The sequence below is a fragment of the Anolis sagrei genome, chromosome 2 (genome assembly GCF_037176765.1).
Source record: "Anolis sagrei isolate rAnoSag1 chromosome 2, rAnoSag1.mat, whole genome shotgun sequence".
Taxonomy (NCBI): Eukaryota; Metazoa; Chordata; class Lepidosauria; order Squamata; family Dactyloidae; genus Anolis; species Anolis sagrei.
The window spans coordinates 8279825-8307730 of record NC_090022.1 but is presented as its reverse complement, the minus strand read 5'-3'; the positions used below and the strand labels follow the sequence as shown (position 1 = coordinate 8307730).

Here is a 27906-nt window from a genome sequence, read left to right as displayed (position 1 = left end):
TGGAACTCTCTTATTGACATTTTATTAAAAGAAGTCAGCATGTTCAGAAATAAATATTTTTTAATTCCAATAATCCCCACGAAACCCCTAAGAGAATACTTTTTTCAATTAAGTTATCTTTATAGCAAAAGTTCAGGCCCCTCGTGGTTTGGAAAACAGCTCCTTCTGCACTCTGAGCACTTCAACAATTGAGAAATGGGATGAATTTTCTGGGCAAACTCTTCCCTCACTCCAAACATGTTAATGCTTTTCCTTCTTGTGAATGACTTGATGACGCTTGAGGTCCGTCTTCCGAAGGAAGCTTGTTCCACATTCTGAGCATGGAAATGGCTTCTCTCCTGTGTGAGTTATTTGATGACGGATCATGCTTCGTCGCCAACTGAAACCCTTCCCACACTCTGAGCATTTATGTGGTTTCTCTCCGGTGTGAATGACTTGATGCGCAGTAAGTCGAGTCCTTCGAGAGAAACTCTTCCCGCATTCAGGGCATTTAAATGGCTTTTCCCCTGTGTGTGTCGCTTGGTGAAGATGGAGCGTTGTCTTCAGGCTGAAACTTCTCCCGCACTCCAAGCATTTAAAGGGTTTCTCTCCTGTGTGGATTCTTTGATGTACTGTGAGGTGGGTCTTACGCCGGAAGCTCTTTCCACAATCCGAGCATTCGAAGGGCTTTTCCCCAGAGTGTGTTGCTTGGTGGTCAATTAGACTTCTCTTTTCTGTGAAAGTGCTTCCACACCCTAAGCATTGGAAGGGTTTCTTCCCCGTGTGAATGGTTTGGTGAGAGGCAAGGTATTCTTTCTGGCGGAAGCTCTTTCCACACTCCAAGCATTTGAAGGGTTTCTCCCCGGAGTGAGTTTTTTGATGGCAAGCAAGGTGTTCCTTCCGAATAAAAGACTTTCCGCACTCCACGCATTGGAACGGCTTCTCCCCAGAATGAGTGGCTTGATGATAAGTGAGGTGTTTCTTCTGACAGAAGCCCTTCCCGCACTCCAGGCATTTAAATGGCTTCTCCCCAGAATGAGTCGCTTGATGGGAAACAAGGTATTCCTTCCGACTGAAATGCTTCCCACATTCAGGGCACGGAAACGGCTTCTTCCCTGTGTGGGTTGCATGATGATTGGTGAGGTGTATTTTCTGGCTGAAGCTCTTTCCGCACTCGGAGCATTTGAAGGGTTTCTCCCCAGTGTGAATCGCTTGGTGACACGTGAGGCTTCTCTTCCGACTGAAACTTTTCCCACAGTCCAAACATGTAAACAGTTTCTCTCCTGTGTGAATTGCCTGATGACAAGCTATGCTGATCTTCTGACTGAAACATTTTCCACACTCCAAGCACTTAAAGGGCTTCGTCTTAGTGTACGTTGCTTGCTGACGAGAGCGGTACAGCTCCTGACTCTTTCCACAGTCCCGGTATTGAAATGAATCCTCTTCTCTGTGAGTTGCTAAACAATGAGGAAAATGAGGCCACATAATAAAAAGAAATAAATAACGTGTATAAGATTAAAGTGCTCATTAAATAGTTTAACATTACAAGAAAAGTCATTTTTAGTAAAGGAGGGTTTTCAGTATAACTTCCTTTCATAGTGGATGAAGTGACAGCTCCTCCTGTGGCCGGAATCGAGAATAACCTCCAGGCTCCCAAGTGGAAATGCCAGAATACCTCTATCTGTCTGTCTGTCTAGAAAATGACATTGAATGTTTGCGGTGTATGTGTGCATTGTGATCCGCCCTGAGTCCCCTTCAGGGTGAGAAGGGGGGAATATAAATACTGTAAATAAATATATAAATGCTATGGTTTGAGTCAATAAAAACAGAAAATACTAGAGGAAGTAATGTTGGAAATAAGAACCTTCTTCAAGTCTCCACTGGTTATTTGTTGTGTATATAATTCAGATTGCTTACTGTATCGTATACGTGAGTGTTGGTATGCAGCTTTCCTTAACTCTATGTTGTGGGAGGGGCTGCAGACCATGTGATCAGATCTGGGCTTGTTCAGGACTCAGACTCCATTTTAGAATGTAGAGATTCCATTAGACTTTCAGATCAGAGAGATGCTTTAGACCAGTAGTTTTCAACCTGTGGGTGGTCCACAACTCCCAGAACTCCCAGCCAGTTTACCAGCTGCTAGGATTTCTGGGAGTTGAAGGCCAAAACATCTGAGGACACACAGGTTGAGAATGACTATTTTAGACTTTGGACTGTTGACTATAATAACTGCACAGAGAAACTACTTCAAATCCTATCTGTAACTGGACTGACATGCAATGTACCTGTTGATTGTTGTTGTTGTTGTGTCAGGAGTTACTTGAAAAACCGCAAGTTGCTTCTGGTGTGAGAGAATTGGCATCTGGAAAGACATTGCCCATGGGATGCCTGGATGTTTTACCATCCTGTGGGAGGCTCCTCTCATGTCCCTGCATGAGAAGCTGGAGCTGACAGACGGGAGCTCTCCCCGCTCCTCAGATTTGAACCACTGACCTTTCAGTCAGCAGTCCTGCCAGTACAAACCCATTGCACCACTGGGGGCTCCTTAATGTACCTGTATGCTGAATACATGAATTTTGTGAGTAAACCAACTATGTTCGTTAAAATGTGATTTTCCTGCTTCTTGTCAGGGGGTTGGACTGGATGGCTCATGAGGTCTCTTCCAACTCTAGGATTCTCTGATTCTACTTTATTATTGGTCTCTTGAGAGCATGTTTTAAGGGAGAGTAGATGTTTGGGGGTTACTGGACGAAACACTTCTGAAACTCTGCTGTTTTTTGTGCATTGGCATATCTTTGTTCCTAACAGTTCCAAGTGATATCTAGGTATATCAGTCTAACAGCTAAGAAACCTAATTGCCTTGCATGAATACATGGATATTTACCACTAAGGGAAGGTTGACTCAAGCGAGTTTTTAACTCTTCTTAGGAGAAACCTGTTTTTCCCAAAAGTTTATGAATGCCATTTTTCAAAAAGTAATGCCTAAACCTGAAATGAGGGACCTATAGGTGTTTATTCAACTCTTTTGGACTCTTTTGACTTTTTGTCTGACAAAAGAAAAGGGTTTTCTGAGGCTGACTGTGACTACGGAAGGAATCAAAGCTCGGTTTGCAGAGTCATAGTCCAACATTCAAACCTCATGGTCAGGGGTCCCCAAACTAAGGCCTGTGGGCCAGATGTGGCCCTCCAAGGCCATTTACCCAGCCCCCCACTCTAATTTTTAGACTTAGGGTTACCCTACGTCTGAAATGATTTGAAGGTACATGTTGTAGCTCAGCAAGCAGCTGAGAATTTGATGGGTTTCAAAGTGAAAAATCCATCAGTGCTAGGAGATAATTGCAGCCAGATGAGGCTGGTGTTTTGGATTCCAGTACTTGTTCCCAGGCAACAGGGGAAACAAAGGAAAGTGACAACCCCAGGTCCCCTGGGAAATGGCCTTTATCTGATGGGGAGTTTTCCAGAGAAGCTAGATTAGGCTTGAGAACGGAGGGAGTGAGAAGACCTTGAAGACCAGGTGCTTTTGACATCATCTCATGGGTACATTGGTCAGGCTTAAATTAAGGAGTGTGGATCTCAGGCCTTTCAGAGGAGACAACGCTGCCATAGGGATGGCTGGCTCTCCTGTCTCTGCTCTCGTTTATGATTCATGTAGTCTCAAGTTTCTGCCTTCGCTTCCTTGAAGGGTTTATCTTAGAAACCCTTAGAAACCCTACTACACCCCAATCAGAGAGATTGTCACATAATTCGGCCATCATGCTCTGGTCCTAATTAGCAACCATCTTTATTGCATCTAACGACTTAGATGAAGGGCTAGAAGGCATGATCATCAAGTTTGCAGACGACACCAAATTGGGAGGGATAGCCAATACTCCAGAGGACAGGAGCAGAATTCAAAACGATCTTGACAGATTAGAGAGATGCGCCAAAACTAACAAAATGAAGTTCAACAGTGACAAATGCAAGATACTCCACTTTGGCAGAAAAAATGAAATGCAAAGAAACAGAATGGGGCACAATGCCTGGCTCGAGAGCAGTATGTGTGAAAAAGATCTTGGAGTCCTCGTGGACAACAAGTTAAACATGAGCCAACAATGTGATGTGGCGGCAAAAAAATCCAATGGGATTTTGGCCTGCATCAATAGGAGCATAGTGTCTAGATCTAAGGAAGTAATGCTACCCCTCTATTCTGCTTTGGTTAGACCACACCTGGAATATTGTGTCCAATTCTGGGCACCACAATTCAAGAGAGATATTGACAAGCTGGAATGTGTCCAGAGGAGGGCGACTAAAATGATCAAGGGTCTGGAGAACAAGCCCTATGAGGAGCGGCTTAGGGAACTGGGCATGTTTAGCCTGAAGAAGAGAAGGCTGAGAGGAGATATGATAGCCATGTATAAATATGTGAGAGGAAGCCACAGGGAGGAGGGAGCAAGCTTGTTTTCTGCTTCCTTGGAGACTAGGACGCGGAACAATGGCTTCAAACTACAAGAGAGGAGGTTCCATCTGAACATGAGGAAGAACTTCCTGACTGTGAGAACCGTTCAGCAGTGGAACTCTCTGCCCCGGAGTGTGGTAGAGGCTCCTTCTTTGGAAGCTTTTAAGCAGAGGCTGGATGGCCATTTGTCAGGGGTGATTTGAATGCAATATTCCTGCTTCTTGGCAGAATGGGGTTGGACTGGATGGCCCATGAGGTCTCTTCCAACTCTTTGATTCTATGACTCTATGATTCTATGAATGCTCTACCCTTTGACCCATTACCTGATTTTTCTGGACCATTTTCCATTTGTCTGACTGTCCAATAAGGGATAACTCTGTCTTCTCTCTCTGTGGATCTGTTTTCTTCCATCAATGGTTCTTTCACATTCTCCCAGTCACCAGCTCCTGGAAAGCACAGAAATCTTTGATCAGAAATAAGTTTGAACACTGTGAAAACCATCCACTGCATGGCTACCAGCCTCCTCCCAACCTTGATTTATATAACTCCTCTTGGCGTGCCCCCAGCAACAGCAAGGGTATCCCTCTGGGCAGCTAAACCTGGAAATCCCAACTGGATGCCCCCCCCCCCCCCATACAAGGGTCTTATTCCAGGGGAAAACCAAGAACAGGCAACTTGGAAGTCCCTGGACAGACTCAGAAGCAGAGTCAAAAGACAAGCTGGCAAAATGGCACGACCTAAAAGAATCCCTCACCTTGTGTGACTGTGGAGCAGAACAGACAACTTCGCATCTGTATGCTTGTCCACTATGCCTTGCCTCATGTACAGAGGAAGTATTGTTGGAGGCTACAGACAATGCCATTGCTGTTGGCCGTTTTTGGTCAAAAAATATTTAGCCGCCTGCGCTCCTTCTATTTTTATCAGTTTTATACTAATTTATGCAATGCATTTGATATGAAATAAATAAGAGTCCAGGCAAGAAAGAGAAATTTAAGAGCAACATTCACACTTATTTCACAGACAAGAATACTTTCTCTCACCCTGGACATTATTCCACAGATACATATACACTCCACTTGCTTCACTGTCAACAGAACCTCTGAAGATGCCATCCACAGGTGCAGGTGAAACGTTAGGAGAAAATGCTGCTGGAACATGGCCATACAGGCTGAAAAACTCACAGCAACCCAGTGATTCTAGCCATGAAAGCCTTTGACAACACAGAAAACAGGAGCCTTACCCAAGGAGGCCACAGCCTTTAAATTCTCCTCCATGACCTCCTGATGCAAGTCCCTTTGGTCCGCATCCAGCAGGGCCCACTCCTCCTCACTGAAAGACACGGTCACCTCTTGGAAGATGGTCTGGACAAAGAAACATTATCTGTGAGCAGGTAATGCTCACCCCAAGGAGAAAACCAGTTGCCCGAAAAAACCCACAAGAACTGAGAAAACCAGTTGCTTGTGGTGACCCGTGTAGATTTAAATCTTTGCATTGGGACTTTGCTGCAAGTATCTTGAATGGAAAAAGGGAGAAATAGCAAAATTATCCACATAGTAAAAGCAATGGTATTCCCCGTAGTAACCTACAGATGTGAGAGCTGGATCATAGGGAAGACTGAGTGAAGGAAGAGAAGTGCTTTTGAAATGTGGTGCTGGAGGAAAGTTCTGAGAGTGCCTTGGACTGCGAGAAAACCAGTCCATACTTCAGGAAGGATAGTAGAGGCAAGGATAGTAGAGGCAGAGATGAAGTATATTGTCGAAGACATTCATGGCCGAATCACTGGGTTGTTGAAGGTTTTTTTGGGCTGTAATGGCCATGGTCTAGAGGCATTTTCTCCTGACGTTTCGCCTGCATCTATAGCAAGCATCCTCAGAGGTAGTGAGGTCTGTTGGAACTAGGGAAAAGGGTTTATATATCTGTGGAATGACCAGGATGGGACAAAGAACCCTTGTCTGCTGGAGCTAGGTGTGAATGTTTCAAGTGACCACCTTGATGAGCATATAATGGCCTGGCAGTGCCTGGAGCAAACTTTTGTTGAGAGGTGATTAGATGCCCTTGTTTATTTCCTCTCTGTTGTTGTGCTGTTGTAATTTTAGAGTTACAACAGCACAACAACATTTATTTCACTACCTCTGAGGATGCTTGCCATAGATGCAGGCAAAACGTCAGGAGAGAATGCCTCTAGACCATGGCCATATAGCCCGAAAAAACCTACAACAACCCAGAGATGAAGTACTTTGGCCACATCATGAGAAGACAGGAAAGCTTAGAGAAGACAATTATGCTGGGGAAAGTGGAAGAAAAAAGGAAGAGGAGCCAATCAAAGGCAAGATGGATGGATGGTATCCTTGAAGTGACTGGCTTGACCTTGAAGGAGCTGGGGGTGGCCATGGCCAACAGGGAGCTCTGGCATTGGCCATGAGGTCACGAAGAGTTGGAAGCAACTGAGCGAAGAAACAACAAGCAAAATTATATTGAGTCCATGGAGGTGTATAGGGAATACAGGAAGTTTGACCCTCTTCTTGGTGCAACAGGGATCCCAGCACCTACCTGATCTGGTTTGACATACGTTGAGCTGTGTACGTTGAAATGACGAGGTGAGCCAGGACATATTGGTTCTGTTTCATCTCCTGTAGGAATAGAAAAGGTGAGGGTTTTTAAAATTGGCTATTGCCTTTTCAAATAAACAATGGCCCTATAAGGAGCGGCTTAAGGAGCTGGGCATGTTTAGCCTGAAGAAGAGACGGCTGAGAGGAGATATGATAGCCATGTATAAATATGTGAGAGGAAGCCACAGGGAGGAGGGAGCAAGCTTGTTTTCTGCTTCCTTGGAGACTAGGACACAATAGAACAATGGCTTCAAACTACAAGAGAGGAGATTCCATCTGAACACGAGGAAGAACTTCCTGACTGTGGGAGCCGTTCAGCAGTGGAACTCTCTGCCCCAGAGTGTGGTGGAGGCTCCTTCTTTGGAAGCTTTTAAACAGAGGCTGTTTGGCCATCTGTCAGGAGTGATTTGAATGCAAAATTCCTGCTTCTTGGCAGGGGGTTGGACTGGATGGTCCATGAGGTCTCTTCCAACTCTTTGATTCTATGATTCGATTTCAACTATTGGAAAAAGCAGTAGATTTAAGGAGTGGTTCCCAACCTGAGGTCCATGGACCACCAGTGGTCTGCAAGAACAAAAATCTGGTCTGCAGCCTCACCATTACTACATTATTGCTTCAAAACCACATGGCAACGAGAGTGAGTGATCTCGCAAAACCCTCTTATAGTGCCAAGGCAAAGAGGATGTCAGAAGGGGAGGACTAGATCAAAAGGAGGAGTGGACCCAACTATAAAAGTATACCTTCATTCTTACTTATGGAAGTGGGTGTTCTACCTCCGTCCTGCACAATCCGCTTGGAGTTGGAGGAGGACATCGCCAATGTCATGGCCTCTTCTGCAAACAAGTCGGTCATCTAGAGAAACACAGAATGACCAGAACATGGAAAAGGGAAAGAGAAAAAGGTGTTGAAGGTTTCATGGCTGGAATCACTGGGTTGCTGTGAGTTTTTCGGGCTGTATGGCCATATTCCAGCAGCATTCCCTCCTAATGTTTCACTTGCACCTGTGGTTGGCATCTTCAGAGGTTCTGTTGGCAGTGAGTCAAGTGGAGTGTATATTTATACCTGTGGAATGTCCAGGGTGGTAGAAAGACCCCTTATCTGTTTAAGTTGCAAGTGAGAATATTGCAATTAGCAAGCTTGAATAGCATTTAGTAGCCGTGAAGCTGCAAAGTCTATCAGTGAGGGGTTATGGTTGACTTTGCAGCTTCATGGCTACTCAATGCTATTCATGCTTACTAATTGCTCCCTTCACACTTGCTTTCAGTGGTTCCCAACCTGTGGTCCATGGACCACCAGTGGTTCACAAGAATGAAAACATGGTCCGCAGCCTCACCATTACTATACAGTTGCCTTGAAACCACACGGCAACGAGAGCAAGTGGTTTCACAAAACACTCTTATAGTATTTTCAAAGGCTTCCATGGCTGGAATCACTGGCTTGTTGTAGGTTTTTCGGGCTATATCATCATGTTCTAGAAGCATTCTCTCCTGATGTTTTGCCTGCATCTGTGGCAGGCATCCTCCGATGTTGTGAGGTCTGAGAGAGACCTCACAACCTCTGAGGATGCCTGCCATAGATGCAGGCGAAACGTCAGGAGAGAATGCTTCTAGAACATGGCCATATAGCCCGAAAAACCTACAACAACCCACTCTTATAGTGATGTCGGGAGGGGAGAAGTTGACTACCCAGGAAAGTCTACTACAACCACATCAGCTCTAGATTATTAAATATAGCTTTCTGTGGGCGAGCAGATGGTGACTACTGGATGGGATATGTTCTGTGTCAGAAACTCAAGCTAATGTGGTCTATTCCAATGCAATTTTCTGAATCAGCACCCCAAATAACCAAACCGAAACTAAAGTTGGCCAAAACCGATTCGTAACTCTTTTGGTACTAATGTTGGAGAGTAATCCCTGGTCAAAGTGGTCCCTGGTCAAATGGTCGCTGGTCAAAGTGGTCCTTGGTCAAGTGGTCCATGGCCAAGTGGTCTCTGGTCAAAGTGGTCCCTGATCAAAGTGGTCCCTGATCAAAGTAGTCCCTGGTCAAGTGGTCCCTGGTGAAATGGTCCATGGTCAAGTGGCCCCTGGTCAATTGGTCCCTGATCAAGTAGTCCCTGGTCAAAGTTGTCCCTGGTCAAATGGTCTCTTGTCAAAGTGGTCCCTGGTCAAAGTGGTCCCTGGTCAAATGGTCTGGGGTCAAAGTGGTCCCTGGTCAAGTGGTCCCTGATCAAAGTAGTCCCTGGTCAAAGTGGTCCCTGGTCAAATGGTCTGGGGTCAAAGTGGTCCCTGGTCAAGTGGTCCCTGATCAAAGTAGTCCCTGGTCAAAGTGGTCCCTGGTCAAATGGTCTCTTGTCAAAGTGGTCCCTGGTCAAAATGGTCCCTGGTCAAATGGTCTGGGGTCAAAGTGGTCCCTGGTCAAGTGGTCCCTGGTCAAAGTGGTCCCTGGTCAAATGGTCTCTTGTCAAAGTGGTCCCTGGTCAAATGGTCTGGGGTCAAAGTGGTCCCTGGTCAAGTGGTCCCTGATCAAAGTAGTCCCTGGTTAAGTGGTCCCTGGTCAAAAAAAAGTTGGGAACCACTGTTTTAAACAGACAAAGTTTCTTTGTCCCATGCTGGACATTCCACAGATATATATACACTTGCCTCACCTCCAACATACTTGGGAAGATGCCAGCCACAGATGCAGGAGAAACATCAGGATAGAATGCAACTGGAACATGGCCATAAAGCCCAAAAAACTCACAACAACCCTAGATCTAGAGTTTTATTCTCTTCATCATAATTATCCCTGCTTCTTTGAAAGTATTAAGATTAAATTCTCTCACCTGCTTTTCCTCCAGTGTCTTCTCTTCTGCTTCACTCAGGAGGAATCCTTCAGCCAAGGCCACGGCCTGGGAGCTGGTCTCTGCCCCACATTCCCTCACCCAGCGCTCCATCTCGGCAGGAAGGATGCTCAGGAACTGCTCCAGGATCACCAGGTCCAGCATCTCCGCCTTTGAGTGTCGCTGGGGCTTCAGCCACAGGCGGCAGAGAGAGTGGAGGCGGCTGCAGACCTCTCGAGGCCCAGAAGTCTCCTTGTAGATGAACTGCCTGAAGCTCTGGCGCTCTGCCTCTGAACTCAGTGCATTCCCTGGTAATGTATTTCCCAAAAGCTGTCCTCCACTCCCAGCCTGAATGGCAGGAGAGTCATCATCCTTTGACCGGGGGACGCAGAGGTCTTGCTTTTCCTCCTGCGATCTGTTCTTCCAGGCAAGTTCCAGCAGAGCTACCAGAGCCATGTCCCCTTTGGTGGGATTCTCCCCTTCAAGACAAAAAATGGTTTGATGAGAAATCCCCAGCCTGGGAATAAAATAGAAAGGTTTGGTGAATGAACTTTTTGTGAAAGCATCAGGATGAAACTCTCTTACCTTCTGCTCTTGCAACTTTTTCTCTTCCAGCCTGATTAATGCTTTCCCTTGACCGAGAGATGTATGAGCATCACACTCACTCTCCAAAATTGCTCTTCCTTCTGGGAAAGAAGGCAACACTAGCTTGAATCAAAGAGAAACATCTGGAGGGGGAGGACCTGACCTCTTCACATGGACGGAAAGGGCTGGACCTTGGATGCAAGAGGCACATTTGTCCCCTGGTCGTTTCCTTTCTCTCTAGGAATCCACCTCACTCAGCTTAACCCGCAGAAAGCCTGTCTGCAAAGGGATCTTGTAATAGAAGCTTTGAGACTCATTGTGATCTCCTCCTTCTTGTCTCCAGTTTCAAAGCAACATGTCCCTTTCTCAGATGGAGAACTGGAGAGATCTCCTTGTAACTCCAATGGTTGTGTAGAAGGCTTGTTACACAGCCTGGTCCAAGGCAAAACTTGCTCAAATTGCTTCAAACTACAAGAAAGGAGATTCCATCTGAACATGAGGAATAACTTCCTGACTGTGAAAGCCGTTCAGCAGTGGAACTCTCTGCCCCAAAGTGTGGTGGAGGCTCCTTCTTTGGAAGCTTTTAAACAGAGGCTGGATGGCCATCTGTCAGGGGTGATTTGAATGCAATATTCCTGCTTCTTGACAGAATGGGGTTGGACTGGATGGCCCATGAGGTCTCTTCCAACTCTAGGATTCTATGAAATTCCTGCTTCTACAAACTGATGAAGGATGTACGACCTGTCTCCAATTGTCGGTCTGGCAGTTTCAGACCCTTTTTGAGCTCTCACCCTAAAGGAGGAGGAAAACCCTTATTGGGAAATGATTCATAAAGAGTGTCAAATAATACTAAGCGCAGAATTGACAATGAAACCTGAACATTATCTGTTGGGGATGTTTGACTCTGAATTATTCGCATCTGCATGCTTGCCCACAATGCTGCTGGAACATTGCCATACTGCCTGAAAAACTCACAGCAACCCAGTAATTCTGGCCTTTCATGGCTTTCATGCCTTCAACAACACAACCTTTTCCCTTTCCCATGTTCTGGTCATTGTTTCTTTAGATGACTGACTTGTTTGCAGAAGAGGCCACGACATTGGACATTGGACGTTGCAGCCCAAGCGGATTGTGCAGGACAGAGGTAGAACACCCACTTCCATACGTAAGGATGAAGGTATACTTTTATGGTTTGATCTATCTGGGCTCAATCACAATCAGTCTGTGTGAAATGAATCTAGGTGTCACTTCATGCACAGAGGGAGGACTGTTTAAAGCCACAGACAATGTAGTGGCTGTTGCCCGTATTTGGTCTTAAAATTATTTAGTTGCTTGTGTTCCCTCTATTTTTATCAGTTTTATACTTGCTTATTTATGCATGCTTTTGACACAAAACTTGAAGCAGATGCCATCCATTTAAAAACACACGGGTGCGCTCCATGCAGTCATGCTGGCCACATGACCTTGGAGGTGTCTACGGACAACACCGGCTCTTCGGCTTAGAAATGGAGATGAGCACCACACCCCAGAGTCAGACATGACTGGACTTAATGTCAGGGGACAACCTTTACCTTTACCTTTACTCTTCGAACATGAATTTTTATATTTGTTTTAACAGAATCACAGAATCCTAGAGTTGGAAGAGACCGTGTGGGCCATCCAGTCCAACCCCATTCTGTCAAAATTGCATTCAAAACACCCTGCACAGATGGCCCTCAAGCATCTGTTTAAAAGCCTGCAAAGAAGGAGCCTCCACCACGGACCATTTTGACCAGGGACCACTTTGACCAGGAACCACTTTGACCTGGGATCACTTTGACCAGGAACCACTTTGACCTGGGATCACTTTGACCAGGAACCACTTTGATCAGGGACCACTTTGACCAGGAACCACTTTGACCTGGGATCACTTTGACCAGGAACCACTTTGACCTGGGATCACTTTGACCAGGAACCACTTTGATCAGGGACCACTTTGACCAGGGAACACTTGACCAGGGACCACTCTCCAACGTAAGTACCAAAAGGGTTACGAATCAAGTTTTGGCCAACTTTAGATTCAGTTTGGTTATTTGGGATGCTGATTCAGAAAACTACATTGGGTAGACCACATCAGTTCTAGTTTCTGATACAGAACATGTGCCATCCAGTAGTCGCCATCAGCTCACCTATAGAAAACCATATTTAATCATCAGAGCTGATGTGGTGGTAGTAATCTTTCCTGGGTAGTCAGCCTCTCCCCTCCCGATATCCCCGTTGTCTTGGCACTATAAGAGAGTTTCTCTAGACCAGTCGCTCTCGTTGCCACGTGGTTTCGAGGCAATGGTGTAGTAATATTAAGGCCACTGGTGGCCCACGGACCAGAAGTTGGGAACCACTGAAATAAAGGAACTAACTGGTTTCATAGTAGTCACAACAAGAAACAAGGTGGAACTTTCCTGGAAAAATCAGCATAGTCTAGCAGAAATAAATTCACTCAAGAGTGTCTGGGTGACAGCCCTGATGTGGGAAACCGACAGGCAAAATCAAATACACAAAAGATTCACAATACATTGAAGTTGTATCGTTCCTGTGTTTTGCCTTTATTATCTCAGCTATGAACTTGTGAATCACCCAATGTAAGTTCGATCAGGTAATAAGTGAGCAATCCCTGAAAAATACGAAATAGACACAATTATTATTTTAATGAGCTTTAATGAACTGCACAAAAAAAGTGCCACCTGTACATTAAGAAGAACTTCCTGATGGTAAGAGCTTCTTGGCAGTGGAGATTTTAAAGCAGAGGCTGGATGTCATCTGTCAGGCGTGGTTGGATGGTGCTTCCTGAATGACAGAAGGGAGTTGAAATGGGTGGCCCTGGGCACCTCATCCAACTCTACTGGCTTTAGCACAGTAGGTTAATCACCAGCTGCAGTAAATATTGCCAACCAAAAGGTTGACAGTTCAAAGCCGGGTCAGGGTGAGCTCCTGACCTTTAGCCCAGCTCCCCACCCACCTAGCGGATCGAAAACAGCAATGCGAGTAGATGAATTAGAACCGCATTAAATGGGGAGGTATTTTAGGCACGGTGTTTGGAGGAAAGTTTACAAACAAAGAAAGCTCATCGGCAAGGAGATGGAGCAACAGCACCCCCCTGTGGCCCGAACTGGACACAGCCTCCAAACATACCGAATGATGAGAAAAAGCCTATATTTACCTCTATCTGTTGTCTGCCTTGTCATTGTATAATTGGCATTGAATGTTTGCTATAAAAGTGTTCTGTAATCTGCCGTGAGTCCCCTCCGGGGTGAGAAGGACAAAATAGAAGTACTGTAAATGAAAAATAGGAGTCCCTGGTGGCGCAGTGGGTTAAAGCGCTGAGCTGCTGAGCTTGTTGACCCAAAGGTCGCAGGTTCGAATCTGGGGAGTGGTGTGAGCTTCCACTGTCAGCCCCAGCTTCTGCCAACCTAGCAGTTAGAAAACATACAAATGTGAGTAGATCAATAGGTATCACTTTGGCGGGAAGGGAAGGTCGCTCCATGCAGTCATGCTGGCCACATGACCTTGGACATGTCTACGGACAACGCCAGCTCTTCGGCTTAGAAATGGAGATGAGCACCACATCCCAGAGTCGGACCCGACTGGACTTAATGTCAGGGGAAAACCTTTACCTTAAACAAAAATAAAATAAAAATACTTTATGGTTCCTCCTCTGTGTGAGTTGCTTGACGAGAAACAAGGGCTGGCTTCCAACAGAAGGCTTTCCCAAGCTCCAGGCTTTGAAATCTGGCATCTCCCTCAAGCTCTTTCTGCATTTCAACGGTTGTTGTAGGTTTTTTCGGGCAATATGGGCATGTTCTAGAAGCATTCTCTCCTGACGTTTTGCCTGCATCTATGGCAGGCAACCTCTGAGGATGACTGCCCTAGATGCAGGCGAAATGTCAGGAGAGAATGCTTCTAGGACATGGCTATATTGCCCAAAAAACCTACAACAACCTAGTGATTCCGACCGTGAAAGCCTTTGGTTCCTCCTCTGTGTGAGTTGCTTGACGAGAAACAAGGGCTGGCTTCCAACAGAAGTCTTTTCCAAGCTCCAGGCTTTGAAATCTGGCCTCTCCCTTAAGCTCGTTCTGCATTTCAATGGCTATTGTAGGTTTTTCGGCCAATATGGGCATGTTCTAGAAGCATTCTCTCCTGACGCTTTGCCTGCCCGGTGGCGCAGTGGGTTAAAGCACTGAGCTGCTGAGCTTGTTGATCGAAAGGTCGCAGGTTCGATTCTGGGGAGCGGCGTGAGCTTCCGCTGTCAGCCCTAGCTCTGCCAACCTAGCAGTTCGAAAACATGCAAATGTGAGTAGATCAATAGGTACCGCTCCGGCGGGAAGGTAACGGCGCTCCATGCAGTCATGCCAGCCACATGACCTTGGAGTTGTCTACGGACAACGCTGGCTCTTCAGCTTAGAAATGGAGATGAGCACCACACCCCAGAGTCAGACATGACTGGACTTAATGTCAGGGGACTACCTTTACCTACCTATGGCAGGCAACCTCTGAGGATGACTGCCGTAGATGCAGGCAAAACGTCAGGAGAGAATGCTTCTAGAACATGCCCATATCACCTGAAAAACCTACAACAACCTAGTGATTCCGACCGTGAAAGCCTTCGACAATACATTTCTACAGTTTGTCCACACTCGGAATTGTGTCATCTTTCAGATTTCCAAGCACTGGAAGGGCTTCTCGCCCGTGTGGGATGCCTGATGGTTTATGAGGCTTGTCTTCCAGCAAAAGCTCTTCCCACACTCCAGGCACTGATAGGGTTTCTCCCCTGTGTGAGTGGACTGGTGGGAAGTGAGGTGGGCCTTCTGCCGGAAGCTCCTTCCGCAGTGGAAGCACTGGAATGGCCTGTTTCCCGTGTGAGTGGCCTGATGGTTGATGAGGCTGGTCTTCCAACTGAAGCCCTTCCCGCACTCTAAGCACTGGAAGGCCTGCTCCCCGGTGTGAGTCCCCTGGTGACGAAGGAGGTGGATCCTCCGCTCAAATCTCTTCCCGCACTCCAAGCACTGGAACCGCTTCTCCCCCGCGTGAGACGCCTGGTGCGTCGTGAGGCTGGTCTTCCAGCTGAAGCTCTTTCCACACTCTGAGCATTTGAAGGGTTTCTCCCCCCGGTGAGCCGCCTGGTGGCAAATGAGGCGCGTCTTCTGCATGAACGTTTTCCCGCACTCCATGCATTCGAAGGGCTTTGCTCCCGTGTGAGTTGCTTGATGGGAGGTGAGGTGCACCTTCTGGCTGAAGGTCTGGCCGCACTCCAGACACTGGAAGGGCTTCTCTCCCGTGTGGATGGCTTGGTGGTTCGTGAGGCTGGTCTTCCATCGGAAACTCTTCCCGCACTCTGAGCATTCGAACGGCTTCTCGCCTCTGTGAGTTGCTTGGTGGTTAATGAGGCTCGTCTTCCGCCCGAAGCTCTTTCCACAGTCCAGACACTGAAATGGCGTTTCCCCCGTGTGGGTCGCCTGGTGGTTTGTGTAGCTTGACTTCCACCCAAAGCTTTTCCCGCACTCAAAGCACTTGAATGGCTTCTCCCCCGAATGACTCCTTTGATGACAAACCAGGTGTGTCTTCTGAGTGAAACTTTTCCCACACTCCAAACACTTGAATGGTTTCTCTCCCGGTTCGGATCCTTGCAGCGGAGTGATGTTTATCATGGAGGTGAAACTTGTCTCATGATCCATGTTTGGAGTGGGTTTCTCTCCTGTGCAAGTTGCTTGAGGCGGACCGAGGTGTGGCTTCTGACTGAAGATCCTCCCACATTCCCCTAACTTAAATGGTTGCTCTTTGACATGGTTTCTCGGTGGAGGGAACAACTGTGAGCCCCACTTGAAGCTCTTTCCACACCACAGTGATACAATTCGTTGTTCTCCTGTGTTGGTTTTGTGAGGCGGTAGGCGCTTGGTAGCACCGAAGGCCTTGAGACCCTCACTGTCTACGGAGAGTGTCCCCTCTGTATGGGTCTTCCTATGAAGGCGGAAGCTTGTTTGACAGCTGAAGCCTCTTCCACATTCATGGCAAAGGTATTCATTTTCTTCCGCTTCTTTTTGTTTCATTTCCTCGGCTGATGTTCCACAGGGATCCCCGCTCCTCTCTTGATGGTCAGATTTGGGCTCCTGTCTTTCTTTCTGATTACATTCACCTCCTCCGAGGAAAGTCCCATGTGGTTCCTCTTCATCGTCATGATCTTGCCCATCTCCACCTTGAAAGGCAAGAAACAAAAGATCAGAATCCAAAGGAGAAGCACAATTCTAGACTCGTATGTCTAGAAGAGACCACAACGGCCAACCAATTCAACCAGCTGCCATTCATGGACCCTCTGCCAGAATCTCCAGTTAAAGAAGTAATGACCGTATCTCTCTGCATGAACCGTATCGTGACCATATCTCTTTCCATGAACCAACCCAGGCCCTTTGATTTTCGGGGGAGGCCCTCCTTTTACCCCTGCCAATCTCACAGGCTCGACTTGTGGGCACAAGGGAGAGAGCCTTCTCCTCTGTGGCTCCCCGACTCTGGAACTCATTACCTGGAGAGATCAGGAAAGCCCCTACACTAGAAACATTTAAAAAGAACCTTAAAACCTGGCTCTTCTGCTGCGCCTTTGGCGAGTAGGTGCACAACATGACACTATTGCTCCCCTCAATGCTTCTGTCACTGGAGTACATGCCCCCCCCCCCAAATAGGAAGTTTAGTTTCACAACTAAGTGTGTCTTTATGAGCTCTCTGCAAATAACTTGCTCCTATTTTCATCTCATTAGAGTTTCTAACTTTTTATCCTGTACATGTGGCCTGCCCACTGTTACTGCAACTGTGTTTTTTGTTTATTGTAATGTTATTTTGTTATTGTATTCATTTTTTTTTCCTTTTGATGATGTTGCTTGTTGTTCATGGTTTGGTTTTATTTTGATGTAATATGTTGTTCGGGCTTGGCCCCATGTAAGCCACTCCGAGTCCCCATCGGGGCGATGGTGGCGGGGTATAAATAAAGATTATTATTATTATTATTATTATTATTATTATTGTAGTGGCTAAACTCATACCTATTTTTTACATTACGTTCAATAAGATTTCCTCCACTCATTAACACTTGGTTTAAAAAAAAAACAATTCTGCAAATGGCCTAGCGGTTTTCAAGGTGTAGCTTCTTACTGCCTGGGGGAATCCTTTGTTGTTGTTTTTTAAATTAATCATTTTTATTTGACACCGTTTCCAAATAACAATAAAAGAGGGGGAACAAATCGAATATAAAGTAGGTAAGTAGTGGGATGGGTAGAAGGGGTTGGGGAAAGGGGTGGGTAGGGCAGGTGTGGGGGGAGATAGGGGTTGGGGGGCTTCCAGTTCATTCCACAGGGAGGTAATCTTCCAGAGATAAATTTTTGTTTGAGTTTCGCTACCAAGTAGTCTCTGATATCTTTTAGTATACCTTTCTAATTGTTCAGTTAAGAAAGAAGGAGCCTTACCCAGAGAGGCCAGGATGGCCAGATTCTCCGACATCACTTCTCCATGAAGGGCCCTTTGTGGTGGATCCAGCAGGGCCCACTCCTCCTCGCTGAAATCAACAGCGACCTCCTCAAAGGTCACCTATGGAGTGAAGGAGGAAAAAATAAAACTCATCCTAATCTGAAAAGAAAACTGAGTAATTTAGAGATGCTCAACAATGCCAGTTCGTTCCTGAGCACATAGATCATGATCAAGACCTAGAAGACCCTCTGTGGCTTGGACCTAGAGTATCTGAAAGACCGCATCTCGCCATGGAAAGGTTTTCACTATGTTTGGAAAGGAAAGCAGACATTTCCTAGTGGCTGTTCCCACAGAAGGCTAAGATGCTTTTGTTCAAACAGGTTTATAATTCTCCATCATTTCCTCCATCATTTCTTTTGGCCATGGTGGTCCACGCCTTAGTCACCTCCAGATTGATTACTGTAATGCACTCTACATGGGGCCGCCCTTGAAGATGGCTCGGAAATTTCAATTGGTACAATGGGCAGCAGCCAGGTTACTAACTGGAGCGACTTAAGAGGGAGTGGTCAACCCCCCTGTTTAAGGAGCTCCATTGGCTGCCGTTCATTTTCTGGTCCCAATTCAAGGTTTTTACCTACAAAGCCCTGAACGGTTTGGGACCCGCCCACCTGCGTGACTGCATTTCTGTGTACGAACCCCGCAATCTCTTCGATTATCTGGAGAGGCCCTGCTCTCGCTCCCGCCTCCTTCGCAGGCGCGATTGGTGGGGACGAGAGAGAGGGCCTTCTCTGTGGTGCCCCCCCCCCCCCCCCGGACTCTGGAACTCACTCCCCAAGGATATCAGAGAAGCCCCCACATTGGCAGTCTTTAGGAGGAGCCTGAAAATGTGGCTGGTATTTTCTATTGCTTTTTAATATTTATTGTTTATTGGCTTATCGCTTTTATTATAGACTAGCGGTCTCCTGCCACGTGTTGCTGTGGCCCAGTCTGTGCATATATGTTTTGTGTGTGTATATATGTGTGTTTGTGTATATATGTGGTTTTGCACAGGAGTTGTAATGTATTTTTTGTTTTTGGCTTTTTATAGTCTCTTCCACTGTGTTTTTCAGTATTTTTATGACTGATGATCACTCCTTGGCCTGAAAGGTGTCTTGTGTCCAAATTTGGTGTCAATTCACCCAGTGGTTTTTGAGTTATGCTCATCCCACAAACGAACATTACATTTTTATTTATATAGATACTAGCCATCCCCTGCCACGCGTTGCTGTGGCCGAGTCTGTGTATATGTGTTTTGTGGGTGTATGTTTGTGGGTGTATACATTTGTGTATCTATGTGTGTTTGCATATATATGCGTATTTGTGTATATGTGTGTTTATATATGTACATGCATATTATGTATATGTGTGTGCTTGTCTATATGAATATTTGTGTGAATATTTGTGTATGTGCATGTTTGTTTGTTTTTTTGTCATGTCAGGAGTGACTCCTGGTGTGAGAGAATTGGCCGTCTGCAAGGACGTTGCCCAGGGACGCCTGGATGATTTGATGTTTTTATCATCCTTGTGGGAGGCTTCTCTCATGTCCCCGCATAAACAGCTGGAGCTGATAGAGGGAGCTCATCCGCCTCTCCCCGGATTCGAACCTGCAACCTGTCGGTTTTCAGTCCTGCCAGCACAGGGGTTTAACCCACTGCGCCACCGGGGGCACACATATATATGTGTGTATATATGTATATTTGTGTGTGCATGTGTTTGTGCATATATTTACGTGTGTGTGTGTATGAATGTGTGTATATGTATATGAGTGTATTTGTATATGTATTTATGGTGTATTTTGGGGGGTTTTAAGTCTTTTCTGGTGGGGTTTTGTGTGTGGGTGTGTTTGTGTGTGTTTTAGGGGTGATGCACACTCGTTGGACTGTTAGGTGTATTGTGTCCAAATTTCATGTCAACTGAGCAAGTGGTTTGTGAGTTATGTTAATCCCACAAACGAACATTACATTTTTATTTATATCGATGTATTAATCGTTTGTCTTTGCAAGCTGCCTTGGGTCTCACTCTGAGAGAAAGAAGGTATAAATAATATTTTGTATATTTTTTCAAATGTTGTACGATTTTATACGGTTTAATGGTTCTTCTTTCATTTTCATTGCTTCTGTTTGGGAGCGGCCCTGATGCAAAGCAAATGCAATAAACAAACAAAGACTTGTCTTCACGCAGGGCATTGCTGATACCTTCCTGGACAAGTCTGATGGATGTAAAGGTCCAAGAGATGTTCCAGGAACAAGAGCATCTAAACCAGTGGTTCTCAACCTGGGGGTCGGGACCCCTGCGGGGATTGCCGGGGAGAGTCAGAGGGGTCACCAAAGACCATCAAGAAACATAGTATTTTCTGTTGGTCATGGGGGTTCTATGTGGGAAGTCTGGTCCAATTTGATTGTTGGTGGGGTTCAGAATGCTCTTTGATTGTAGGTGAACTATAAATCCCAGCAACTACAACTCCCAAATGTCAAGGTCTATTTTCCCCAAACTCCACCAGAGTTCGCATTTGGGCATATTGAATATTTGTGCCAAGTTTGGTCCAGATCCATCATTGTTTGAGTCCACAGTGCTCTCTGGATGGAGGTGAACTACAACTCCAAAACTCACAGTCAATGCCCACCAAACCCTTCCAGTGTTTCCTGTTGGCCATGGGAGTTTTGTGTACCAAGTTTAGTTCAATTCCATCGCTGGTGGAGTTCAGATTGTAGGTGAACTATAAATCCCAAGAACTCAAACTTCCAAATGACAAAATCAATCAATCAACCCCCCACGATCCCACCACTATTCAAATTTGGGCATATTGAGTATTTGTGCCAAATTTGGTCCAGTGAATGAAAATATATCCTGCTTATCAGATAATTGCATTACGATTCATAACAGGAGCAAAATTATGAAGTAGCAACGAAAATAATTTTATGGTTGGGGGTCACCACAACATGAGAAACTGTATTAAGGGGCCGCGGCATTAGGAAGGTTGGGAAATACTGATCTAAACTATCAATTTCTTGGACTTTTCTTGGTTCCTGACCTTTACCTGATCCAGATTTACTGAAGTTGTTCTCCTGTCCTCAAAATGAAACGAGTTGCTGTCATTCGCTAGTGTTCTTGTTTCCCCTCCTGTGAAAAACAAAAAAGTAAATAATAAAGTTTGGCAATCCCCCTAGTTCTGATTCATGTTTCTTTTTTTTTCCTTTTTCAAAATTCACATAAACAGCCCCAAGTCATTAGGCAAGCTTCGGGGACTCAAAAGAACCAAGAAGATCAGTAGAGATAGAAAACGTTATGGAATTTAGAAAGAAAAATACACTGTCATGTGGGGAAGGTTGGCCGAGGAAGAATAATCTTTTGTGTGTTATTGGGGATATGATAGCCGTGTATAAATATGTGAGAGGAAGCCACAGGGAGGAGGAGGGAGCAAGCTTGTTTTCTGCTTCCCTGGAGACTAGGACGCAATGGAACCATGGCTTCAAACTACAAGAGAAGAGATTCCATCTGATCATGAGGAAGAATCTGAATATTAGGCTGTGAGAGCTGTTCAGCAGTGGAACTCTCTGCCCCGGAGTGTGGTGGAGGCTCCTTCTTTGGAAGCTTTTAAACAGAGGCTGGATGGCCATCTGTCAGGGGTGATTTGAATGCAATATTCCTGCTTCTTGGCAGAATGGGGTTGGACTGGATGGCCCATGAGGTCTCTTCCAACTCTTTGATTCTATGATTCTATTGCAATTGTATTATTTGTATTGTTTTAGTTGCTTGCTTGTTTGTGGATGTATTGTTGTATTGTATTTGATGGGCTTGGCCTCATATAAGCCGCCCTGAGTCCCTTCAGGAAGATGGTAGCGGGGTATAAATATAGTTTATTATTATTATTATTATTATTATTATTATTATTATTACCTACAGAGCTGGCATCCCCATCATTTTCCTCCATGTTCCCTGTTTTCTGTCCAGAGTCTGGGATTGCCGTCTTTGCTTCCGAGCCCTCTTGAGCAAACAGCTTCTGGAAAAGAAAAAATAGGGATAATGGCAAAAAGAGAGGAATGAGCCCAGGAGCAGGGCTGGGAAAATCCTCATTCCATGACCTTCAGCAAATACAATACAATTCCCATATTCATGGGGTATACTGTATTTCATCACATAATAGTCAATTCTTTACTCCTGGATTAATACTCCTTTAATCCTAATCCTTTAGTCGAAAGGCCGAACAGGGCATAGGGTTACAGCCTGTGCTGGACGGGGTCACACTCCCCCTGAAGGCGCAGGTTCGCAGCTTGGGAGTGATCCTGGACTCATCGCTGAACCTGGAACCCCAGGTCTTGGCGGTGGCCGGGAGAGCTTTTGCACAATTAAAACTTGTGCGCCAGCTGCACCCATTCCTTGGGAAGTCTGACTTGGACACGGCGGTCCTGGTTCCATCCCGTATAGACTACTGCAATGCTCTCTACGTGGGGTTGCCTCTGAAGACTGCCCGGAAGCTTCAACTAGTCCAATGAGTGGCAGCCAAATTACTAACAGGAGCGGGGTACAGGGAGCATACTACTCCTCTGCTGCGTCAGCTCCACTGGCTGCCAATTAGCTTCCGAGCACAGTTCAAAGTGCCGGTGCTGACCTATAAGTCCCTAAACGACTCCAGCCTAGTTTACCTGTTCGAACGGATTCTCCCTATGAACCATCAAGGTTGTTAAGATCTTCTGGAGGGGCCCTGCTCTCGATCCCACCACCCTCGCAATCGCATCTGGTGGGAACAAGAGACAGGGCCTTCTCTGTGGTGGCCCCTCGGCTATGGAACTCTCTCCCGAGCGAGATTAGATCCGCCCCCTCCCTCTTGTCCTTCAGGAGGCTAGTGAAATCCTAGTTATGGAACGAAGCATTCCCAGAATAATGGCTGAGACTGGTTACAGACCGAAGTGAGTGGCCACATATGCAGACTGAGTTGGACATGATTTTACCTTGGTGATTTGGTATATATGTATTTTATCTATATGTATTTTAATTTTGTATTGTTGTATGATGTTTTAACTTGTATTCATAGCATTGAATCCTTGCTGTAAGCCAGTCTGAGTCCCTCTATTGAGGTGAGAAGATCGGGATATAAAACTTTTAAATAAATAAATAAAATAAACATTGGGTTGTTGTAGGTTTTTTCGGGCTATATGGCCATGGTCTAGAGGCATTCTCTCCTGACGTTTCGCCTGCATCTATGGCAAGCATCCTCAGAGGTAGAGGATGCTTGCCATAGATGCAGGCGAAACGTCAGGAGAGAATACCTCTAGACGATGGCCATATAGCCCGAAAAAATCTACAACAACCCAGTGATTCCGGCCATGAAAGCCTTCGACAATACAAAATAAACATTTGTTTTTCAAGTCGCTCCTGACACAAAACCAAAAAAAAAAAAAGGAACTAGAAAATGCTTTGAGAGGTCATATTTTTGTCACTGCAATGAAACCACAAGTTGTGGTCCCATAGAGATGAGATTTGTACTTTGCTGGAAGGTCTGTTTTACCTTATGTTTGAAATACTGCAGAGGAATTTCTCTTTACCTGTTGCTTCTCGTCCTTGGTCCCTTCTGCTTGACTCAGGAGGAAACCCTCCACCAAAGCCACCGCCTGGGAACTGGTCTCCGCCCCACACTCCCGCACCCAGGCGGACATCTCCAAGGGCAGGATGGCCAGGAACTGCTCCAGGAGCACCAGGTCCAGCATCTCCGCCTTGGTGTATCGCTCTGGCTTCAGCCACCAGCAGCAGAGAGCATGGAGTTGGCTGCAAACCTCTCGGGGTCCTTTGGCTCCCTGGTAGTGGAATTGCCGGAAAAGCTGTCTTTGCACATCTGAATTGAGCACATCTTCCGTCGAGCTCTTCCTTGGGTTCCTTTTCCAGGACTCCCCACTTTTCGCAAGCAGAATGGCAGCACAACCGTTTTCCAACTCAGGACCAGCCGAGTCTTGCTTTTCCATCTTTGGGCTCTGTTCCCAGGCAGATAGCACAACAGAAGGTGTGCGTGTGTGTGTATCTTCACTCTCAAGGCATGAAAAAAGGCCAAATTTCTGGATATGAAGCACACTAGAAACAAACAAAAAAAGTCTGTGAAAGAGCTGCAATGAATGTTGAGAGAGATAATTCAGGAATCATAAAATCCTAGAGTTGGAAGAGATTTCGTGGGCCATCCAGTCCAACCCTTTTCTGCCAAGAAGCAGGAAAATAGCATTCAAAACACCCCCGACAGATGCCCATCCAGCCTCTGTTTAAAAACCTCCAAAAAGGAGCCTCCACCACACTCTGGGGCAGTGAGTTCCACTGCTGAATGGCTCTCACAGTCAGGAAGTTCTTAGAATCATAGAATTAAAGAGTTGGAAGAGACCTCATGGGCCATCCAGTCCAACCCCATTCTGCCAAGAAGCAGGAAAATTGCATTCAAAGCACTCCTCACAGATGGCCATCCAGCCTGTTTAAAAACCTCCAAAAAAGGAGCCTCCACCACACATTGTGCTGTGAGTTCCACTGCAGCTCTCACAGTCAGGAAGTTCTTCCTCGTGTTCAGATGGAATCTCCTTTCTTGTAGTTTGAAGCCATTGTTCCGCGCCCTAGTCTCCAGGGAAGCAGAGAACAAGCTTGCTCCCTCCTCTCTTTGGCTTCCTCTCACATATTTATACCTGGTCCTCATTATGTCTCCTCTCAGCCTTCTCTTCTTCAGGCTAAATGTGCCAGCTCTTCAAGCCGCTCCTCATAGGGCTTGTTCTCCAGACCCTTGATCATTTTAGTTGCCCTCCTCTGGACACATTCCACCTTGTCAACATCTCCCTTCAATTGTGGTGCCCAGAATTGGACACAGTATTCCAGATGCACCCATAGGCGAGGGAAGGGAATGGTTTTAAACCAGAATTGCTTATTTATTAAAAGAAATATAATAATAATAATAATAATAATAATAATATAACCTGCCTCTTCTTTGCATCCTGCTTTCTCCCTTTCAAGGAGATGCAACGCCACTAATAAAACTGTGAAAAATATTTATTTATTTACCCTATTTATAAATAATACTTCAAGGTGGCTTACATATGGCAATTATTCAATGACTTAAACACTTACAAACATTAAGCTTACAGTCAACTGAATTAAAATTAATACATATAAAGCATTTCAAATTACATTCAATATGAGAATCACACCATCCAGAAATCGTAGTCTTAAGGCTATTCTGTAGTCATTGCACATTTTCCAATTATAGCGTGCTGGAAGAAGCAAAGACCACCAGCATTGAAGTGATGGTCCTCCACCACCAACTCCGTTGGACCAGCCAAGTTGTCTAAATGCCTGATCACCGTCTCCCAAAGCAGTTGCTATCCTCTAAACTCAAGAATGGGAAATGTTGGTGGACAGGAAAAGTGATTTAAAGATGGGTTTAAAGCCAACCTTAAAAACGGTGGCATATGTCAAGCTTAGGCGCATCTTGACAGAAGCGAATGCTAGATACACCAGATACAGCTCTGTAAAATCATGGGCTCTGGAGATGTCAGGTTACAAGGAAAACTCAGTTTACTAAGCACAGAGCAAAAGCACATCCATCTTCAGCAAGCGACACACAGGAACACACAAGGAAAACCGAGTCAAAACAGTTCTTTTGCAGCTGCTTAGCTCTTCTGCTCCAAGTGGTTAACTCCCTAATTTGTCTCAGCAGCAGAGAGCTTATCTTAAGGTCACTCAATCACAGCTTCAACATAAACATTTCAGCATAGCATTACACTCTAAGTGGCATCCATATTGGTAATACAAGAATTACATTTAAAACACACAATTATATCTCAATAAATCCTGACAGCACAGACACAGAGAACTGGGAAGCCCTGGCCCTTGAGCACTCTAATTGGATGTCAGCTGTGACCAGCAGTGCTGCAGAATTCAGAGAGACATAAATGGAGGGCGAAAGGAGGAAATTTGACAAGAGGAAGGCGCGTCAAACCAACCCTGACTGGGACCACCTCCCATCTGGAAACCGATGTCCTCACTGTGGGAGAAGATGCAGATCAAGAATAGGGCTCCACAGCCACCTACGGACCCACCGCCAAGACACATCACTTGGAGGAACATCATCCTCAAACTACAAAGTATTGCTTAAATAAGTAAGATACACCTAGTCATAGGGAGGAGGGAGCAAGCTTGTTTTCTGCTGCCTTGGAAACCAGGACGCAATGGAACAATGGCATAACGTGGCCGGTGCAACGGAGTTGGTGGTGGAGGACCATCGCTTCAATGTTTGTGGTCTTTGCTTCTTCCAGCACGCTAGAAGAAAGGTGATTCCATCTGAACATGAGGAAGAACTTCCTGACTGTGAGAGCTGTTCAGCAGTGGAACTCTCTGCCCCGGAGTGTGGTGGAGGCTCCCCCTTTGGAGGCTTTTAAACAGAGGCTTTTATTTTATTTGTCGTGTCAGAGCAACCAGTCCATTATATTACATTTCTAACAGAACAAAGCAAACAAACAGAAAAATACACAACTTGTGACTTTGGTAGCTGGTTAAATGTCCTTTGATCAGTATCTGGCCACTTGGAGTGCTTCCGGTGTTGCTGCAAGGAGGCCCTCCATTGTGCATGTGGCAGGGCTCAGGTTGCATTGCAGCAGGTGGTCAGTGGTTTGCTCTTCTCCACACTCACATGTCGAGGATTCTACTTTGTAGCCCCATTTCTGAAGGTTGGCTCTGCATCTCGTGGTGCCAGAGCGCAGTCTGTTCAGGGCCTTCCAAGTCGCCCAGTCTTCTGTGTGCCCAGGAGGGAGTCTCTCATTTGGTATCAGCTATTGGTTGAGGTGCTGGGTTTGAGCCTGCCACTTTTGGACTCTCGCTTGCTGAGGTGTTCCAGCGAGTGTCTCTGTAGATCTTAGAAAACTATGTCTAGATTTAAGTTGTTGGCTGGCTGGCTGATACCCAAACAGGGGATGAGCTGGAGATGTCTCTGCCTTGGTCCTTTCACTATTGGCTGCTACTTCCTGGCGGATGTCAGGTGGTGCAATACTGGCTAGGCAGTGTAATTTCTCCAGTGGTGTGGGGCGCAGACACCCCGTGATAATGCGGCATGTCTCATTAAGAGCCACATCCACTGTTTTAGTGTGGTTGGATGTGTTCCACACTGGGCATGCATACTCAGCAGCAGAGTAGTACAGCACAAGGGCAGATGTCTTCACTGTATCTGGTTGTGATCCCCAGGTTGTGCCAGTCAGCTTTCATATGATATTGTTTCTAGCACCCACTTTTTGCTTGATGTTCAGGCAGTGCTTCTTGTAGGTAAGAGCACGGTCCAGAGTAACTCCCAGGCATTTGGGTGTAAACAGAGGCTGAATGGCCATCTGTTGGGGGTGCTTTGAATGCAATTTTGACAGAATGGGGTTGGACTCGATGGCCCATGAGGTCTCTCCCAACTCTATGATTCTAGTCTTTAAAATAAATTATTGCATGAATCATATCTTTTTCGTAACTGGGTAACTGGGGGGGGGGGGGGGGGTTGCTTACAGTTAGGCCCCATCCACACTGCCCTATATAATCCAGTTTCTGCTCTGAACTGGATTATATGCCAGTGTAGACTCAATACAATCCAGATCACCTGGAGAAGGGACTCACCAGGATCTCCCTTCTTGGGGAAGAGAAACAGCAGAGTTGTCCCTCCTTCTGTCAAAAGGAAAACATGGAGAGAGACCCACAGACTTCCTTCTGCATCCTCTTCTCAGCCCATCTGGGCTCCTTGGCACAGACAGCCGGAAGGGGAGGGGCTTGGGAATAGAGGAAGTGCTGCCTCCACCTCCCACCCCTTCACTTCCTGCAACTCTAGGAATACCCTTCTCGCTGGTGTTAACCCATTCCAAGCCAGCCAGGAAAAAAAGCTCTCCTCTTTGGAGTTCAGCTTTTCTCTCCCATTCATTTCAGATAGCCTACTTAATAAGGATATCATGTCAGGAAGGTTGGAGGCT

At 46.0% G+C, this 27906-nt stretch overlaps 1 protein-coding gene across 4 annotated transcripts; it reads right to left on the bottom strand.

Moving 5' to 3' along the window:
• Nucleotides 1–42: 42 nt before the first annotated feature.
• On the bottom strand, nt 43–27717 carry LOC132765789 (zinc finger protein ZFP2-like). Of its 4 annotated transcripts, none has more exons than XM_067465222.1 (7): nt 27560–27717; nt 23494–24013; nt 21848–21950; nt 20988–21070; nt 17911–18031; nt 15143–16652; nt 43–1342 (listed from the first exon to the last, which is right to left on the bottom strand). In XM_067465222.1, exons 2-7 carry the CDS (start codon nt 23905–23907, stop codon nt 241–243), a joined length of 3333 nt encoding a protein of 1110 aa, XP_067321323.1. In that variant the 5' UTR covers nt 23908–24013; nt 27560–27717; the 3' UTR covers nt 43–240. The 4 variants fall into 4 exon arrangements, with proteins under 4 accessions (XP_067321323.1, XP_067321321.1, XP_067321322.1 ...); XM_067465220.1 differs by lacking the exons at nt 15143–16652; nt 17911–18031; nt 20988–21070; ... (1 more) ...; nt 23494–24013; nt 27560–27717 and adding exons at nt 4738–4860; nt 5655–5775; nt 6965–7044; ... (1 more) ...; nt 9845–10320; nt 10427–10687 and having other exon boundaries at nt 43–1436; XM_067465221.1 differs by lacking the exons at nt 15143–16652; nt 17911–18031; nt 20988–21070; ... (1 more) ...; nt 23494–24013; nt 27560–27717 and adding exons at nt 4738–4860; nt 5655–5775; nt 6965–7044; ... (1 more) ...; nt 9845–10320; nt 10427–10686 and having other exon boundaries at nt 43–1436.
• Nucleotides 27718–27906: the final 189 nt, after the last annotated feature.